The sequence below is a fragment of the Motacilla alba genome, chromosome 1 (assembly GCF_015832195.1).
Source record: "Motacilla alba alba isolate MOTALB_02 chromosome 1, Motacilla_alba_V1.0_pri, whole genome shotgun sequence".
NCBI lineage: Eukaryota > Metazoa > Chordata > Aves > Passeriformes > Motacillidae > Motacilla > Motacilla alba.
This window is the reverse complement of record NC_052016.1, coordinates 23,845,571-23,865,758: the sequence shown is the minus strand read 5'-3', so window position 1 is coordinate 23,865,758 and position 20,188 is coordinate 23,845,571. Positions and strand designations below refer to the sequence as shown.

General features: G+C 39.0%; 1 protein-coding gene across 5 annotated transcripts in view; it reads left to right on the top strand.

Annotated features, from left to right (window-relative positions):
• The window catches only part of LOC119702185 (amyloid beta precursor protein), a 208,268-nt gene that overhangs the window by 35,082 nt on the left and 152,998 nt on the right, over positions 1-20,188 (top strand). For all 5 annotated transcript variants that reach the window (XM_038139812.1, XM_038139805.1, XM_038139797.1 and 2 more), the window contains exon 2: positions 18,211-18,378. In XM_038139812.1, the coding sequence (XP_037995740.1) occupies positions 18,211-18,378 (168 nt within the window). The remainder of the gene's footprint in view (positions 1-18,210; positions 18,379-20,188) is intronic.

Here is a 20,188-nt window from a genome sequence, read left to right as displayed (position 1 = left end):
ATATTAAGGTAATTACTGATGTCACCTGTATTTGGTACTATGTTTTCAGTGGTACCGTTTCTTTCAATCTCTCAGCGCAACAGGTGAAATGAAGCCTAGCTGTGTAAGACATCTTGGGTTTAAAGGTTTCTTGCCCGAGTGTGAAAATGAAAGTGTGCAACTTTCAGAGAGCGTATTCTTTCAGAAGAGGAAGAAACATCCATAGAAGAGGCTTTGTTGCAGCTTGCGACAACTTTTGCCAATGTGGTTTGTAAGTACTTCTTAATATGTATAGATTTATCTGTGTGGAGAATGGGAGGAGAAATAAATTGTTGTCTTGCTGCTCTGTGGTGTTTGGATTGTGGGCAGCCTGTGTAGAGTTTGTGCTCTACATTTAGTACTCTGATCAAATTCCCTGTCAGGGATCAGCATCTCTGCTTATAGTCCTTGGATGTTGCATCAAGTGAAATAAAATACATGTTATTTCTGCTTTCACTGCATGCTGTTACCTAGTTAACCTTAAATAAAAGTTGACCGCCGTTGTTCCTCTATTAGTGTATGGAAATAGGGCTTCCTTGTACTTCCTGCACAAGGCATTGCTAGTGTTCAGTTGGATTTTCTGTAGTAGAGCACCAGGCTCAGTAGCCAAATATTTTTCCTTCTGTTGTTGCGGCGTGTGTGAAATCTTTCATGGTATAGTTCATTCTTATTACAGCTCAATAAAGCCCAAAGTGGGAGATGGCAAAGCATAGTACTGTTTTCTCTTTTGTGATGATGGTTTATCAGGATACTCTAGCTGACAACTGTCAAAAGCAAGATGATTTAATCTTCCAGATTATTCATTTAAAAGACAAATGAAAAAAAATCCCCAAAAGTAACTCACTGTTTGAAGGATTTATGTGTTCTAAATAGCACAAATACAATGGAGCTATTTAGGACAAAAAGTGCTCACTTTTCAAGTATGTGGTTCCAATATGATTAAAAAACCTGGAGGGTTTCTTACTCTCCTTAGCAGAGAGCTAATGCATCGGGGTTTTTTAATGCTTAGTGATCTATGTGTACTTACTGGTAAGGAAACAGCACTTTATTATGTCATCTTCTTTGGATCTGGCTGTAATAGTTAACAATGGGTAATCTAATTTATCTTCATTTGAAGATCTGAAAGTTGCCTCCAAGCTTATCTTAGCCTCTTTCATGGAAATCTGTTAAATTCAATTAATATGAACTTGAAATGTAGTCTTTAAGGATGCTGCATTTAAATGCAGTAGTTCTCGTGAGCCTTTAAATCAAATGTATGTGAACATGTCTGTTCTGCTATCACTGTTGTGAAGACAGAGAGCAGCTGCTCTTAGTGGGTAGACCTGGAAGAGAAATCTGAGGCCTTAGTATAGTTGAAAAAGCCAGAAACTCATACTCTGAATTTTTGGCTTCTGGTTCGTCTCTTCACTCAATTGCTTTCTCTGTCCTTGTCTGAATGAGAGATGCTTGTGTAAGGTTCTGGTGACCATAATAACAGCATGTCTTTCCATACGCGAGCAAGAGTTTTCAAGCACAGTTTTTCTTGTGTTTCAATGTTTTGTGTAACTAAACTTGTATGTGGTATCTATTTCTGTATTATTAGAAAATTACAGTAAGACTACCACAGTGGAAGAAAGTTCTTGGATTGACAGATTCTCGTTTCCTTGGTTCCCAGACCTAACCAACAGTTGGAGTATTCCATAGCATTCAATAAGATCAGAAATCCAGAACTCATGGTGAGAGTATACCTTCTAAATAGGAAAGAGTGAGAACATATACAGGGTACTCTACTGTCTATTTGGTTAACATTCCAAATACTGAAATCAGTAAAGCTTTTGCTAAAGATTGTCTGCAGAAGAAATCCAATGAGGGCTCTGTCTTTAAAGAGAGCAGTTGCTGAAGATACCAGAGGTAGGGTTTGAAAATACAAATACATGTATTGGAAAAACTAGTGTACTTCTGTAGAGTGGCCTTCATGTATTGGCAAGAGTGGTTTGAACACTTTTTTGTCTCGTCCCATACTGCTTCCTGCATATTAGTTGCTTTTTTTCCCTGTTGTTTTCTTGAATCTCTTGAATAATGGATTTTGAAAAGTCATAGGCTTAACATAACTGTCTTTCTGATTGTTGTGTCATTAGAGGTTTATTTTATTTGAGGCTGACTGAATTTCTTCATGTCCAATTTTGAGTGGTTTTGCTTTGCTTTTTAAGCTGAAGAGTTGCATTCTAAAGAATAACTGGTTTGTGTGGTCAAGCCTGTACCTCTTTGGTTTGTTATTTCCAGTAAAGTTGAAACTCCTAGCTTATATAATGTTTTTGTTTGTTGATCATGATTGTGCAGAGGGCTGTGTATGTAATCTACTTGGTGTGTGATCCCTACCAAAGGGAGAATTGGTGCTGGGGCTCATCATGTGTTACTGTCGCCCAGTCTGCTGAAGGAAGCTGCTGGGTTGTTTCTGAGGGCTTCACTGTGTCTCATTTGCTTGGTTTTTTTCCTTATTCTTGTTTCTTGTTTATAGGTATTGAAAAGGAAAAGGTTCTTGGTTTTGAGCATTAGCACAATTGTGTGAAGGTTGTGTACAGTAGCATTTAATCAGTAAAAGAACACGCAGAATTCAAACTGTAGAGTTGAAACCTGAAATATGCCCGATTGAAAGACTGAAGGAATATTTTTATTCTTCCCCAAACTGAGGAATCTTTGGCCTTTCTCTGCTAAGCACTTCTGAAGGTATTTTTCTTTATTAATTAAATTTTTAATAATATTTTATGTATGCAAAAATGATGGTCTTGTCTTTGGTTTGGTGGATGAAATAAATGAGCTGCCTAAGAAAGCAGAGAGATGGAGAAATAGCTCTATGTTGGAGACCATGGGAGTGGGGTCCATGATGGAGTGTATAGCATCAGAGGTTGAAGGCCAGGCTTTCTTTTGAATGTGCTACATGATTATTATTAAAAACCTCATGGACATGGAGTAGCTGCTGAAAAACTGGCAACTGGGTGTACAGTGATATGAAAATAGCTTGCATCTAGTGGGACAGTGAAGTTTGGGTGGGGTATTTTTTGGGTTTTTTTTTTAGTAACAGGTAATTTAAGTACCCTAGAAACAGATACATCGCAGGATCTGTTTCAGCATGGGGTGTCTGGTAATGCTGTAATAATTCCCTCATCACAGTTCTGTTGTGGAGAGATAAAATTCATAGATTTTTATAGAGGAAGGATTGAAGAACTGTACCTTCAACTCAAAATGAATGAAGTCTGTCAACCATCTATTAGACTCTCTCCAGCTTTTGTATATGCCTTGAAAGTAATCCAGGTACTGTGTTATGTTATTTAATCCTGCTGTTGACAGATTAGTTCCTTCTGGCTTATTTATAGTGGTGTTTTTGTATGCCAAAAAAAGGTTTGTCTAATTAGAGACATCTTGGCATCTTGAGTAGTGTAAATATTTCAGGAAGGATCTTCTGGGCATGTTCTTCCTTCTAGCAGTCAGGAAGTCCTCATCATGCCAAACACTTGGTGGTTAAAGTCAGCAAATGCCAGAAATGTTTTGTTAATTCATCTTCACATTGTTTGTGGAATGAAATTGGGAAATTATTAATTTTTAAAATATAATAATTCTAGTAATCCAACTAGTCAGACAACTTGCAGAGCAGACTGAGTCACAGACTTGCCACTTAAGCAAAGAATAGTTCTACATCAAAAGGAAGATGAGAGGGACCTTTGGCATACACGTGGAGTGCAGTCATAGTGCAAAACAGCTGAAACACCTCATGTTAAAACTGGTGAATTACGTCAGACTTCTCACATGGCTTTGTTCAGATGTTTGTGGCTCAGACCAATGGCAGCAGAGAATGATTCTATTCTGCGTCATTTGGAGAATAACATAAGTGATGCAGTCTGTGGAAGAGTTGCTTTAGCAGGGTAGATGGTGCCTCTGTATCGAGGGCAGATGAAGAACTGCATGCAAGTTATACTGAGAATAAAATAACCATCTAAGAGGTTCCTTTCAAATCCAGTTGATGCAGGGTAGAGGTTCTGTTTCACAAGGAAAATTACAGCTCTTTTGGCTGTGGTGAATTTTGCTCAGGTAGAGAGAGTTTTTTTCAGATTGGAACACAGGGAAAAAATCCTCCAAGCAGGTTGGTTTCAGCTTCCATTCTTTCTTGGAGAAGCTTACAAATGCACTGTATAGTTGCTGCACTGCAGTAATAATCCTGTAGATTTAATTAATTCAGTCATCTAGTGTTGTCTTTCTACGGTAGGAAAATGATGTAAGCCCACAGAATTTTCCAAATCTGAGAAATCTGGTATCTCTTTTTAAAGGAAGCTTGTTTCAGGAAAACTCATGTGCCTTGTATAATTTAACTCACTTTGTCTAGTTACTGTCTTGTCAAAAATATAGGATGTTAGTGCTGTGTAACAAATCAGTCACACAAGAGTCATCCTTATAAGTGTAACTCCTGTGTTGTGATTTTTGCACTGTTTTTTTAAGTTGTTATTATTAGTACTTACTTATTTAGAAAGTTTCAAGTCCACAATTACTTGAACAGAGGCCTTTGAAATCGTGTTGTCATCTGTACTGTAAGCAAATTTTGCTGATTTGTCCATAGGAATCTAAAAAGATAGAGTGCCAAAGAGGTAATTTAAATATTTTATTTACTTTCTTCCTTTTTTTCTTTCTTCAAAATGCTTCTAAACATCCTTCTAGAACCTGTGCTAAGGCACATGAAAGACAGGGAGATGATTCAAGATAGCAGCATGGCTTCAGCAAGTGGAAATCCTGCCTGACCAACCCAGTGGCCTTCTGTGATGTAATGACTACATCAGTGGACAAGGGAAGGGTCACAGATGTCATTTATCTGGACTTCTGTAAAGCCTTTGACTCAGTCCCCCACAACATCCTTCTCTCTAAATAGGAGACCTATTTAATCAGTGGACTGGTAGATGGATAAGGAGATAGGATAGTCACATACAGAGGGTGGTGGTCAATGGCTGAGAGTCCTGATGGACGTCAGTGGCCAGTGGTGTCCCTCAGGGGTCAGTACTGGGATGGGTGATATTTAATATCTTCATTAATGACATAGAGTGATTGATTGCACCCTCAGCACATTTACTGATAATACTAAGTTGAGTGGTGCTGTTGCCTCACCTGAAGGGTGGAATGTCATCTACAGGGTCCTGGATGAGCTTGAGAAGTGACCCATGGGAATCTCATGAGGTTTAACCAGCTAGAAAGTGCTGCCTCTGAGTCAGGGAAACCCCTCATATCAATTTGGGCTGGGGGATGAACAGATCCAGAGAAGCCCTACAAGAAGAATTTTGAGAGGCTGGTCATGCCCCGGCTGTGTGCTCTGGGAGCCCAGAAACATCCTGTGTGCTGGGCTGCATCCAAAGCCCTCTGGGCAGCAGGGGAGGGAGGGGATTCTGCCCCTCTGCTCTGCTGTGGTGAGACCCCACCTGCAGTGTGGCATCCAGCTCTGGGGTGCCAGCACAGGAAGGACATGGACCTGCTAGAGCCAGTCCAGAAGAGGGGCACAAAAATGATCACAGGCGTGGGACACTTCTCCTATGAAAATAGTCTGAGATAATTGTCCAGCCTGGAGAAGAGAAGGCTTCAGGCAGAAACTGCTGTGCCCTTTCTATACCTGAAGGGTGCCAACAAAAAAAAGGTGGAGGGAAGGTTTTTACAAGGACCTGGAGTCACAGGGCAAAGGGGAATTGCTTGGCACTGACAGAGAATGGGTTTAGATTAGATATTAGGAAGAAATCCTTCCCTGTGAAAGTGGAGAAGCAGTGGCACAGGTGGAGAAGCAGTGGCACAGGTTGCCCAGAGAAGCCGTGGCTGCCTCATCCTTAGAAGTGTTCAAGGCCAAGTTGCATGGGGCTCTAAGCAACCTGGTCTAGTGGAAGGTGTCGCTCTTCATGGCAGGTGGTTGGAATTGAGATGATCTTAAAGGTCTATTTCAACACAAGCCTTTCTAAGATAAATTTGATATGACTTTGTGAGAGGCTGAGTAACAACAATTCTTTGGGATGGAGGCAAAATATAAGCATCCCTGAAATGGACTGCTCTCCTCTTACAAACTATCCTTTTGCATCCAGTTTTAGCAGGAAAAGTTGAAAAGCAAATAGCATAAAGAAGGAATGAGGATACTATGCAGAAGAATTCTTCTTGAGTGGGATGCTTAAGCATGGTAGTTGTAGTGGTTTTGGTTTGCCAGTTTTAGATTTCCCAGCAAATGCATCAATGAGTGTGATGGGTTTGGTGTTGGCTAAATGTCCACTCATTTTCTTCCTGTGAGATAGAGTTAGGAGGAAGGCAAAGCAGGCTCAAAACTTAAGGGTATAAAGAAAAGTTTATTAAGAGTAACTGAAAGAAAGAATAATAAAAATCAGAATAAAACTTTTAGAACTCTTCTCCTCCCCTACAACTTTTTTTTCCACAGTAACAACGTACAGAAACCTTTCAGCTTATCACCTCTAGAATAGTATTTCTTCAGTTCACTTAGGGAGAGGAGTCTCTCTTGTCAATTTATGGAGACTTCTCGACAAGAAAACAATTCTCTCATGGCTTTTAATTTCCATGAACAGCAGCTGCCCTGGAACTTGCAATCATGAAGTCCCTCCCATCTTTCACAGCTTTCCCACAGCTGCTTTTATGGACCATGTCAACTTATGGGGTACTATTTTAAGGATGAGCTGTTCAAGAGCAAAGGTTCTCTTTATTGATCTCTGAGATCATCTTGATCTCTAGGATCAGAGGTCTTCTTTCTCTGGGGGCAAAGGGTCTTCATCGCTCTCCTCTCTCTTTTCAAACTTCTCATGAGATCACAGCTACTTCAACATCTGCTTGCTTTAACACAGATGCCTTTGATCATATCTGCAATTTGAACATTCCATCCCCCATACTTTTCAATGAGTTACAGGGGAAAAGAGTCTGATGTATCAATTATATTATTCTCCATAGCTTTACAAGAGGATTTCAGCCCAAAACAAAAGGCATCTCCTCATTCCTCCCATCTGGGACTTGCCTCTTTCTTCTCTGACTCTGGTGTCTTTGTATTGTTTCTCTACATGTCTTCACTCTGTCCTTTTCTCTCACCTGAGGGAGGATTGAAGGTCTACAAGTCTCATCTGTGGACTGAAAGAATTAGTATCTCACCCAGGCCCTGCAGATGGCCATATGACCCTGGCCGGGCTCAGTAGCTTGAGGCTGGAACTGTTTTACAATGGAGGTTTCTTCAGCAGCTGTGCTGGGGGGGCGGCTGGGATCTCAGCAGCCAGGCTAGGGCTCAGCTGCAGCACGCTGGGGGCCCATGACCTCCCCTGCCCCTGCCTGGCAGCTGATGGGGTCCGGCCCCATGGCAGAGCCCGCCCAGCCCGGGCTGGCCATGTTACCTGCTTCCAGGCCAGAAGGAAAAGATACCCTCCTGGGTTTTTTTTGTCTTTAACGTGTATATGCATGGAGCTGTGTTCAGCTTTCTCAGTGATTTAACAGATTGTCAATTCTCAAAGCTAATTATGGATAGGTCTTTTTGTCATACACAGGAAACTGCTGCAACTTCTCTTAGAACATCACTTCTGTGAATGGCTTCAATGCAAAACCAGTACAGTAGTGGAAATGTGATGAATGAGATGTGAAGCTATCTTACAGTTAGTTATGAGCTACTTCAAAAGAAAAACAAGTCAATAAATTACTGAGCATTGACATTTGAGGAATAAAGTTCATTTGAGAAGCTGATATTGCTCAAATGTTAAACTCTTTATCAAGTTAATTGAACTAGGATTGTTCTTCAATTTTTTACTGAACAGACAGAATTTCAATTTGTTCTAAATTATCAAGTTTGGTTCTGCATTGTGGGAGATAAGAAAAGCCCAACAGAATATGAGTGATGCTGTTGAGTCAGGGACGGAGGAAATGACTCCATGGTTCAGAAGGCGAAGAAGAGAGATCCTTTATTAAGAGGTAGCGTCCTTTTATAACCAGGATTGCTAAGGTGAAATCTGATTGGTCTCAAAGTAAAAACCTTTCCACACTATTGGTGAACTGTGAATAGCACACTCTGAAGGTACATATCTGTAAACAACATGAACAGAAAGAGAGATAATAATTATTTTCATTCTTCCTCTCTAAGTTTCCCAGGCCTGAAGCCTGGGAGAATTCTCTTTGAGTGAGCTGAGAATCTCCACATACATGCCCTTTTCACCATTTTTAAATCCTGTTCACTTCTGTTCACTCTTGCTTGGCAGAAAGCACTTCTGGGAAAGGTTCAACTAACAGCAGGGTAAAAAACAGGTTATATAACTAGAGAACAAATTGTATGACTAGTGTGTAGTCACCTCATGCATGGGGCATGGATTTGTTGGGGAAATGCATGGACACTGGGTGGTGAAAAAGGTGGTTGGGTAAAAGGTCATGTGAACAGCGACACCTATAGTGGCAGACAGCCAATGCATGCTTGTTTTGCTGAAGTTTAGAGCATTAAAAGGCCTGTTTTTTTGCAATAAACAATTTCTCTTTATGACTGCTAAAAGGGACTCTGTGTGTCTTTATTCCTCATTGCTACATTGCTTATAGCAATTTTCACATCCTTCCCAGGTATGCATGCAATGAAATAGGCTTAAAATATAATTTACACCACCAAAAAAAAAGTGCTTTAATGTAAATGCAAACTAGAAGTTAGGTCTTCTTTTAGTATTTATTCTCACCTTGTAGTTTTAGTTTGGTTTTAGCAGTGAGTTTCATGGATATTATAGGACCCCAGAAGTTATTGAGCTTGGAGTACTTCTGTGGTCTATTGCATTGCTGTGAAATGCACTCCTATTTTTCTTCTATTTCCTCTATTTATTTAAGATAAGTGATAGTGGCTTTGAGTGTTGAAATAGAAAATACAATGCTGGAATTAGATGGTTTACAGGGATTTATTTAATTGCAAAACTTTTGATTTGCTCTGTAAAACAGACTCTTATGTTTGTTTTGGAGTAGTGATAGCCCTGCAGCTGATGAAATTAAAATGCAGTATCATTAGCATTCCTGTACGTATAGACATACCAAAAGAAACCATAACCCTTGTCATATTTATTGGCATCATTAAACACTTCTTTTGTCAAAGTTGCACACTTGCTGAATTTATTCTTTATCTCCTATTTTTCTAGATGAATACAAGATCATTCATTCTGATGGGATTTGTCTTTTTCTTATTTACCCTACTGCTATTAGTCAGCACATACAGCCATGTAAATGACCAAAGACTTTCAAAATATAATTGAATAGCTTGGGAGCAAGATTAGGTTGTTTGGTTGTTGGTTTTGTTTTTGTTTTTTTTTGACTTTCTTCTTAATGCACTTTTTATTCAGCTTGTAAAATCTTGATGTTATTCCACTCCCTCTACCTCCTCATCCCCTATGTTAATATTTAGTTGGTGTGGCACTAGATTAATGCTTCGTGAAATTCATTCCAGTCTTGGGTAATTTTGTTCATTTTGCTTGTTAATGAAGGTGGAGGTACGACTGACACCAAAAAAGGCTTCAAGCGTCAGCACTTTTTCTTCAGTATAACCTTTTATACCCTTCATCTTAGATGCCTTACACCTGTGTGCCCTCTGTACCCTTTGGTGATTGGTCAGTGCACCTCGGCACTCCATGTCTCATGACCTTCAATACTGTTCAGCTGTCCTACACAGTTGTAGCCCATTAGGGATGAGGCTTGGCTGCAGCCCCGCTCCCAATTTCCACAAACTGTGTGCCTACATGTTATAATTTTTCTTCCTGCCAAAATAGCATTTTTTATGAAAGATTGTGACTAAACTGTGTGGAGGTACCTGCAGGCTGAGGATACCTGTTAGCTGTGAGGATTTTCAGTTACTGTTATATCAATGGCTGACTTCAAGGTCTGTAAATTTTGGTATGGGCTCCTAAGGTAACTCCAGAGAAGACCTGCTTGGGTGAAGGTTGTCCCTGTTTCTCCCATTATCCTTCTGCCCATGGTGGTGCACATCATCACCCATAGCAAACTGCTGGCACTCCTGGTCTGGTTGTGACCATGGTGATATAGAGGCTAGAATGGAATACTGTATTCCAGTTGGAAGGGAGCTACAGTGGTCAGCTAGTCCAGCTGCCTGATCAAGTTACAGCCTGTTACTAAGGGCATTGCCCAGTTGCTACTGACAGTCTTGTGACAAGTCCGGTGTTTGACTGTCTTGGTTAAAAAGTGCTTCCTAATGTCCAGTCTCAGCCTGGCACAGGGTTGAACCATTCTCATGCGTGCCATCACTGGATCCCACAGAGAAAAGCTCAACACTTCCCTCCTTAGGAAGCTGTGGAGAGCAAGGAGGTTACCCCCCAGCCTCCTTCTATCTGGCTAGATAAGCCCAGAGTCCTCAGGTTTTCCTTGTGGGATGTCATTCCTTTAAAACCTTTTCATCAGCTTTGTTGCTCTCCTCTGGATGCATTCAAGCACCTTTGCATCTTCTTAAATTAAGATACTCAAATTGGAGGTTGTGTGAGTGTGGCTTTTAGAGGGTTTTTTTTGGAAGCAGACATGTTGCTGGGAGTGGTTGTGGTAGGTAAGAAGCTGTTGACACTGCACTTACAGAGCAATGTGTTTTTGTTATGTTCATGTAGCTGATGCAAAGATCTGCCTTCTCTGACTTGATGGGATGCTCCCCTGTGATAATGCCTCACATTTACGATTACATTCAGAGATGTTGATTTTTGTAGCTAAATTTTAATTTTTATTCACTCTCACAGGAGCATGGAAATGTGTGCAGGATGATGCTAGACAGATTTCACACAGGTGCTAGACTTCTGCTGCTCTTTGGATTTACCTCTTTGCTTCCTCGTGGGGAAGAGACTCCCAGGGACTCCAGGGAGGGAAATCCCTTTGCTCTTGTGTGTGTTCACACATGCACATACAGGTCAGCTGTTTATAAAGACACTTCTGCTCAAGTCTTATGAATATCTCTTGTATGCACTTGGGAATATCTCTTGTATGCACTTGGTTGCTGGTTCATTCAGGTCTTTGGGGAGGGGAGCACTCACTTCCGTATTGCTCCACACGATAGCCTTGTGAACTCAGTGCTTAGTCCTGGCATATTTTTTGGTTTGATTTTAATACTTGATTTCAGGGTAAACAAATACTTGGGACTGGGTTGGGATGTTGTTCTGCAAGTACTTGGAACGTGACCTGAGGGAAGCACTAAAACTGAGATGAATGGAATGCATGGAACAAATACAACCTATTTCTCAGGACCTTGTGAAGGGTGTGGGTGAGGAGAGTGGTTGGCTGCCAGAAGATAGTTTTAAGAATATTATATTTTCCTCTGCAGTCTCGAGGGCAAACTTGCTTTTAATTTACTTGTGGAGCAGTTAGTTGATCCTTGAGCTACTGTGGTGATGTGGGTATTGCACTGTTGTGATGCATTTTGGCGTCATTTTTTTATGAAGCAGGCCAGGAAGACAGTGCACAGATATTTGCAGTTGGGTTACATAGGTTATAGTCAGGCCAAATAGACTTCTCTAGTTTTCCAGCTGCTTTTTGATGGAGTCTTTCTCAACCAAATTTTGGATGATGGCTTTTTGTACATTAGATATGGATATTCACGGGGTTTTTGCAGGTTAGGAAGGTGGTTCCTTCTGTGACTGTTTGTGCTAAATGTTTGTCTTCCAGGAGGAGCAACTACACTGAGCAATTTAACTGTGTAATCAGTAGAATGTTTTTCTGACCTATTTCTGTACGCTGTTGACAACAGTAATTGCTGCTGCTGTTTCTATGTGAACATTATACAATAAAACATTGTTTCTAAGTCATTCATGTTGATTTTGACAACCTCTTAGTCTTCTTTAAAGAAAAGTAGGGAGATGGAAAATTTTCCTTGGTTTTGACAAACAGACATCCTAAAATTGTGGCAAGACAATAATTTGATATTTTCTCCTTTTCTAATTTAGGTGGCTTGTTTTTAAAATTTTTTTTTGTCCTGGTTGCATTTTTAAGAAAGGAGATTTTTTCATTGTGAATCTACATGTGCAGGTTTTTAAATACAAATACTGTTCAAATTATTTGTGTTCTGAGAAGATCCTTAACAAAGCTAGGAGGAGAAATACTTTATGGCTTAAATAAGATGTCTAGAGCAGAGTGTAACAAATTACAGTCTGCCAAAGTTGATGGCTAACTGATGGGCAAGAAACAATGGATTTGTGTCTGGTGATATAAGCCTGTATTTGCATGGCATTTGCCTGGTTTGAACCACAGACTTCCAGAACTGAGTAGCAATCTTCACTTGTAGGGTACAGCAGACCAGACAGTTCAGTGAAAAAAAAAAACCAAACTGGTCTTTCCACTGGGAATAACAAGTCTCTGTATTATGTTTTGCTCACTGGAAGTGTAAGGCAAGCAGAGAATCCTTTAATATATTTTTATAATTTCATTATATTTTACCTCTATTTTTAATAGGAAAAAGAGTTATGAGTGGCCCCACTTCAAATACAAAGTTTATTTTCTTTTGTTAATTGTCATAGAGGAAGTAAACTGCAATGTATGCAAATTGATGATGCTTTAGTTAATGAGAAACCTCAGGTTTCAACCTGAATATGGTATAAAAGTTTGGAGGAAGCACAGCCATGGGTTGGAAATCTGATGTTTTTGACTGGATATGCTTAATTGTTCACATTATTTGAACCAGTTTTACTGTTGTTAAAGTTTAAAACTCTAGTTGCTGACTTCTTGGTTGGAGGTTTGAACTAGTGTTAGCATTACAAATTAAAATCAGGGAGGGATTATATTAGTCATCTCCTAAACTAAGGAGGACAGTTATTGTTCTTGAGCCGGTTGTAGTTATGGAGGTTGCTACTGAACATCCTTTCCTTGAAAATAATTGCAAATTAAGTAATTATTGCAAATTAAGTACACTTTGAATGTTTATAAAAGTGGCTTCAGGTTAGTATTTGCAGAATAAAGCAGTATAAATCACAGAAGCTGTCTGAGGGACTTCGGGGAATGGCTTTAGATGTTTCAATGGGTAATAGCAGCGCATAGAAGGTCTGATGCTTATTTCCATGTTATGTTGTTGTTCTTAATTATAAGTTAATAGCAGAGCTATCTGAAGTGGTGTTACTTTGGTTCCTTTGGAAAACCTCTTGAGGGTAAAACCTTGCAGCCTGTGTTTTCTGAATATTACCTGAATTGTGAAAAAAAGCCGACTCTTGTTGGTTAAATAGGGATTATGAAGCACAATTAGCAAATACAATAATTGTCTTTGTAACTGCAGAAAGCAATGACAGAGAGTGGAGGCAGGGAGCGGGCTATGCTTTCTGTCTTAAATAATGGTCGTGTTTGACAGGAAGAGGCTTTTTGATATTATGATGGAATGGCAGTGAGCTAAAAAACTCCACACACTTGTATTAATGTAAGGTATTCCTTATAGTTTTGCAGTTGGATAAATTTAATTCAGTCCTCTGTATTCTGCTATCAAAATCCTTTTTGAGTGTCTCAGAAATAGTATAAATGGCATCCAGTATGCCGTGTGGATGTGCATCTCTCCTCAAATAAATGTGTTAAATTGCCAGACCTGAAAGACAGGAAAGCAAAGGCATCTCTACTACCTCTTAGCATGAAAAGGAAACAGATTCCCTACATCTTAGTCTCCTAATCCTTATGTGATTTCTTATTTTTTTCTGTATTGTATGTAATTCAACATATTGACATGAAATAAATACTTGTAATTGCTATTTTCTCTAAAAACAAACAGAAAAATACTATGAGACACCTACTTTATAAAGACAGGCTCCAGTAATTAAATGATGTAATTCAGGTGGCCTTGCTAAGACTGACCTTGTTTTGTCCTAAGTTGACCAATCTGAGGAGAAAACAGTTGAATTATGTCCCTCTTCTTTCCATATCCAAAGCAGTTACATACCCAGTGGGCTTCATTTTACAGAGTTGTCTTCTGACTTCAGTCTTTAGTGTTGGTTAGATTTTCTTTTCTCTAATATCCACACCTGTGAGAATATGCAAAATACTGAAAGTCCTTGAAAAGTATTTTGAATTTTTTTCTTTAAAGCAATGTTTTAAGCACTTCATCATTTATCTGCTTGTAAGAAGGAAATGTATCAGAGGATGGTGCAGGAAGATGCATTGTCCTAGGGTGATGTTATGATGTTTGTATCCCCAGTCGGGTGTTCTGTTTATGCTGGATATTACATTCTGTGCCTTCAAGACTGGCTCTGAGAGTGAAGGTGGGGAGAAGAAGAAGCACAGAGCTTGTTATCAGCCTGCTCTCACTCCTCCACTGTGGTGTCTGGGCACAGATGGGGCAGAACATGGTGCTCGGTTGTTTTTTAGTTAGTTTAGCTAGCTGAGGCAGAGAAGCTCCCTGAACTGTTTTTCTTTCCCTTTTCTTGGAACCATTCAAACCTGCGCCGGCCTGGGGCCTGGGGAGCACCGAGAGCTCGCACTCTGTGGCCACCGGTGTCTACTCTGGGCAGCGCCTTTCCCAGTGCCGGAGGGATTGATAACGGTGACCACCCGCAGAAGAGACTTTCTGAATGTGTCATCTCTTCAGAGCTGGGAATGAGTTTTGTCATCTGGTATTGTTCATTTTATTGTGCTGGGGAGTGCTTTGCCTGTTAAATAAACAGGTTCTTTCCACTTCTCTCTGAGGAAGTTTTTCCCAGACCAGATGGGGGGAGGGACCATGTGGGATTGCTTTCTATGGGGAGGTTTGCTTTCTCTGGGAGGTTTTCTCCCAGATTTGCCCTAAACCAGGATATGGACTCAGTTGTAGGTAAAATGAGTCTTGAAACTCTAATATGCTGGAAATCTTTAAGGGAGAACCTGTTGTGAGCATTGAGCTTTACCACCGCCATGGAACCTTTCTTTCAGAACTTGTACTCTTACACTTCTAAAAACCAGTAATTTTATTTTTTATATGAAAAGATATCAGGCTGGTGCTTGAATGTCTTGTGACATAGTAGACTAATGTAGAGATCTAAATAGTGTACTATCAATTGAGATAATTTTTTCAGAGTCCTGTACATGCCATTTTTCAAATTTATGTGGTTCACATTACAGAAATCATATTACAGAAGTCTTGTGGAAGTGATGAGTAGTGTTCTTTCTTGGTCTTTGAAAACTGGATATACTGACAAAACCTGAGCGTAACATTTGAAGTTACCTTGAAACACTGTGCTAATTGGTCTATTATTTAATGATTTGCCAAGAAGCAGGAAAAAAAGCCATGCTTCTAGCTCACAGTCATATGCAAACAAGAAAAAAATATGGTGTGATTACAGTTCCATTAATATGCTTTGAGTTTTTGCAGAATATTAATAAAGTAAATGGTTGCTGTTAATGTAATTTGTGTCCCATGGGTTATTCTTTGGGAGACTAGTCTGCCTAAGAGCTTTAGGATTAGCCAAGGAGCGATTTGCCGCTACAGGCATTGTAACAAACTGGACTGTGGCTTTATGTTAGTGAGCATTCCTTCTATAGAAGCTGCTTATCAATGTAGATTGCTGCTCTAGATTATTTAATTGCATTGTAATGATGATATTTTTTTCTTGTGATGGTATGAATGTAAATGAATTAAACCATTGGTTATAAAGAAAACTTCAGTGATGCATAAAATTCATCACCAGCTCACATATTTTAACTGGATATACCCTTGATGTGACTAGCTATTAATTCATTCACATGTTTAAAATGTTATGATAGTATGTGTGAGACAAATCACTTATAACTGTGTAAGTTTTACTGATGTTTTAGTCTCCTGCTTCTTTTGAGTTTTTAATCTTTATAAGTGTATATGTTTTTCAGAGTGTGCTACATTTCCCCACCTTTCCCCACAAATACTGCTGTTGAGTTCCCTTTGTGATCAAACCACTGTTAGATGTTTCTTAAAATGAGTAATATTTCATGAGATTTTATATTATCAGAAACTTGCATCATATAGAGATCCCTTGAAATTAGTTAGCTAAATTTTATCTTTTATTTTTGGCTTTTAGTTTGGTTAAACTTGGCAGTGTAGGTTTACAGTTGGACTCAATCCTAAAGTCTCATTCAACCTAAATGAGTCTTTGATTCTATGATCTAAATAATTTTGTTTTGATTTATGATTGTGAGTAAAAAAAAAAAAATCTAAAATCTACCACAGTGGGACTACTGTATGCTTTATTATTTTACCAAAGATCTCAATTGAAGGAGCGGACTGGGAATATGGAGTTCTCATCCATACATCACCTGTGGAATGACTCACTTCTATTTTTATTGAAATTTTGATATAGTTATATTGCATATATAAAGAAAAATGAAATAATTAACTTGGAGGATATTTTGCAGATTGTTATAGATGTGCTACATTTGAGTTGCTCCCCAGAGTTTCTGAGGGTATTAGAAGGAGTAAGCATGTGATAGTTTTCCCAGTCAAGGCAAGCCAAGAAAAGATGTCATCCAAGTTATTGGAAAATTCTCTAATTACCCAGTGGAACAACGGTGATAGTTGGGTCTTAAATTGTACAGAATGTACTTGTTGCACAGGACAAGAGAAATTGAGATAGTAAAGGGAAAATCTTGGCCGGTTAAGGTGTTCCTGTTTTGTTTTTGGTTTTTTTTTGGTGTTTTTTTTTTTTTTTTTTTTTTTTTTTTTTTTTTTTTTTTTTTTGCTTTGAGCTGAATTACAGTAACAAATTAACATCTTATGAAAACAGGACAAGAAATGTTCTCTCTTTTTTCTTAAGAAAGACCCCAAACAAAACCTTGATTTAATTTTGGCATTTTCACTTTCCATGTGAATCCAATTGATTGTTAGATGCTCATTCTCACGATGTTTCTTAGTGTGGACTTTGGGGTTTTTTTTAGTACTGTAGGCATATAAAATTAATTAAATCTTTTTTGTTTTTAAACAAAAAGTCGGACTAATATCCTGGGTTTACATATCTCCTATGATGCCATAATTCTGTTTCTTCTCTTTTTTGTGAATTTTTAAAATGTTTTTAATTTTCCTCTTGAGATGACTTCTAGCTAAGAGATGAGAAGTTAAAAATAGATATTTAAAGTGAAATGAATACTCTGCTGTACCTTGAATGTGACCGACTGGCCTTTGGAATGTGAGGGGCAGTGGAGAGCTGTAGACTTGTCTCTTGAGGTACCTAACCCAGGGAGGAGGTTTCTCTTTGTGTCATGTTCCTCAGATGTGAAACAAAAAGCTAGTCCTTTCACCTTATACCTTCGGGGGTTGGCTCTTCATTTGTCTTCAGTGCTGTGGTATCATGGGAGAGTTCTTACATTTACTATGCCACCTCCCCAGTCCCTCTGCATTTTGAGCTTCAATCCAAGAAGAGCTTTGGTGGAAGCTGCTTTTACCCCACCATCTTCATAACACATGATAAAATAGAGCCAGTGTGCTCAACAAGGTGAACTACTGAGGGGCCTGGAAAAGGATACACTGTGAGGTTTTTTAGGAAACTCTTGCTAAAATCTTGTTACTCTTTCATTTAATTGTTACTAACCCCCCCCCCCCCCCCCACACACACACACATTTTGACAGCTATATTTGGAGAATTAAATATCTGTAACTGTGCTCCAACTCTGCTCATTGTTCTGTGTTTAGCCCAAGTTGGTAAGAAGACAGTTTTGGGCCACAAAACAGTTTGGTTAGTGTGGCAGCAGCTCTCTGGTCACAGAGAGCAACACATAACTTTCCCAGGCCTTTTCTGGGAAAGGCTGTGGGAAGATCAGAGAAAAGAATGAGAAACAATTCTTATCTTCACTTGCTGCACCTGTTATTGTGGACATGTGGAATGTGCTATGGAGATTTGTTCACCAAAGGGTGGTTTCTTAATTAGCCAATGGTGATGGTGTTTGGATTGGTGGACCAGTTAGGTCCAGGTGTATCGTAACTGTCTATAAAAGCAATGGGTTTCTTAATAATAATAATATAATAAAGCGATTGATCAGTCTTCTGTGAATAATGGAGTCAATGCTAATTATTATCAGGCCGGAGGCTCACTGCGACAGTTAAGCTTTAAAATTATAGTGTTGTAATCTGGATTTCTGTGAACACCCCATTTATATTTCTCACATCTCCCTGAAGAAAAAATTTTGGTCTTTGCTGCAATAAGTGGATGAGTCTGGAGTTTGTCTCAGACTTGCTTGACCTGTTGCTGCTTTAGCTGGACTGAAATGTTAAATGTGAGATTAAAACTTTTCTTCTCTTTCCAGGTGCCTGCTGATGGAAATGCAGGGCTGCTGGCAGAACCTCAGATTGCCATGTTCTGTGGCAAACTCAACATGCATATGAACGTGCAGAATGGAAAGTGGGAATCAGACCCCTCTGGCACAAAGACCTGCATTGGGACAAAAGAAGGAATTCTTCAGTACTGCCAGGAGGTAAGTGCTGTCTCAGGAATAACTGTAGTGGTTGCGCTTTCAAAAGCATAAGTGCTGGCATGTGCTGGAGAGCTCAGTCTGTAGGGAATCTTCCCTCTTTTGCTCCATTGCCTTCTTGTCCTTTCTGAAGAGGTTCTCTCCAGCATCTGTTAAAACAGTTTACGGAATTGGTTGCTGAGGGAGTCACTGGGACTATTGGAAAATTTTGTCTCTCTTCTACCCTTGGGGGATGTTTTTTGTGTAGTATATGTGCAATGGACTTCTTTCTTATGAAGTGTTTTGAATAAAGCTGAGGCGGCAATTTATTATTTAAAATGCCCTTGGGCTTTTTGGGCTGATTTGCAAAGGTCAGCTCTAACATGACTTCTGTTGTTCTGCCATGACAATGAATTGCACTTTTGCAGTCCAGAGTTAATGGCCTCTGCTGCACACAGAACCATTCAGAGTTTCCTAATAGAAAGGCTTCCCCTACAGATGAAGTCGCAATCACTGATTTCATATTTGAGAGCAGAAACTTCTTATCCACTTGCTTATATCCTAAGAACATGTGGATCTAATTTTGTTTTGTCTCCGTGATGTGATAGTACAATAACCTTGTAGCAGGGTGTGACAGTTTGAAAAGAAAATGTGTTATTTCATGCAGCAGAACAAAAGGGCATGCTTTAAGGTGCCTTAGTTCTTACATTTACTATGCCACCTCTTTTCTTTTTTTTTTTCTCTTTTTAAGCGAGGGCTATTGTGTATTTCTATAGCAGTAACTGCTTTGTTTCCTAAATGTCAAACCAGTTCCTGTGAAACTATTTCTTTAGAAAGCAAGAGAATTTATTTTTCAGATATATGTTCTCTTGGCATATATCATCTCTTCATTCCTGTCCTTTCACCCATTGATTGTTCTTTCTAGGTTTTGCAGTGTTTTATTCAGTTTTTATTGAATTTGGGCAAAATATTCACTTTAAGAGTGATATTGTAATGGCAATTGAAATTTGATTCTTCTTCAGTAGCTTTAAATCTTTATTAAGAAAATTGCTTTGTGAAATTCGTGTTTTTGTTTATTACTCTCAAAAATACTTAACCTACCCTAACCTATCCTACTATTACTGTTTCAAAGATTTCCTCTAGTTTTCTGTTGTCTTCCTTGATTTATCTAAAGAAAGTTGATTTATGCACAATGAAATTATTGAGGGTGAGGAAAGATATTAGAAAAGAAGAGCATCAGTAACTAAAAAAGCATCAGTGCCTAAAGGTAGTAAGTCTATCTGAAGTTACAGAGATGAATATGTGAATTATGGAAGTAAGACTAGAAAGTTTGGGAGCTTTTAAGGCATGAGTATTTCAGTAGATTGGGGGTACTTCTCAGGCAGGGAAGGATTCTGGAACGAGGTCTCAGAGTGGGGGTACTTCTCAGGCAGGGAAGGATTCTGGAACGAGGTCTCAGAGTGTCAACTGACTGTTGGGTGATTTTGAAATTTGGGGTGGTATTTTAAAAAAAAGCCCTCTCAAAAGTAAAGGGAAGAGGTAAGCAAAAGCAGTCAGAAGGTAACAGATATAGACTGTTAAATGACAAAGAGACTAATAAGAAATTTTGACTCCCTAAGGAAAAAAATCATTTGCCAAATATCGGCAATGAAGAGAGAGAGATGAGGATTCAGTGTGATGGTCAAAGAATCTGAATTTATTGTGAAGTACAACTGCTTATATAGTATTTTAGGAAGGCTAGTAATGTTTTACTACAATAATTGGGTTAAAAAATCACATAAACAATCTTAGGCATTTTAAACATCTCCTGCTTGCAGAAATCTGATGTAATTTT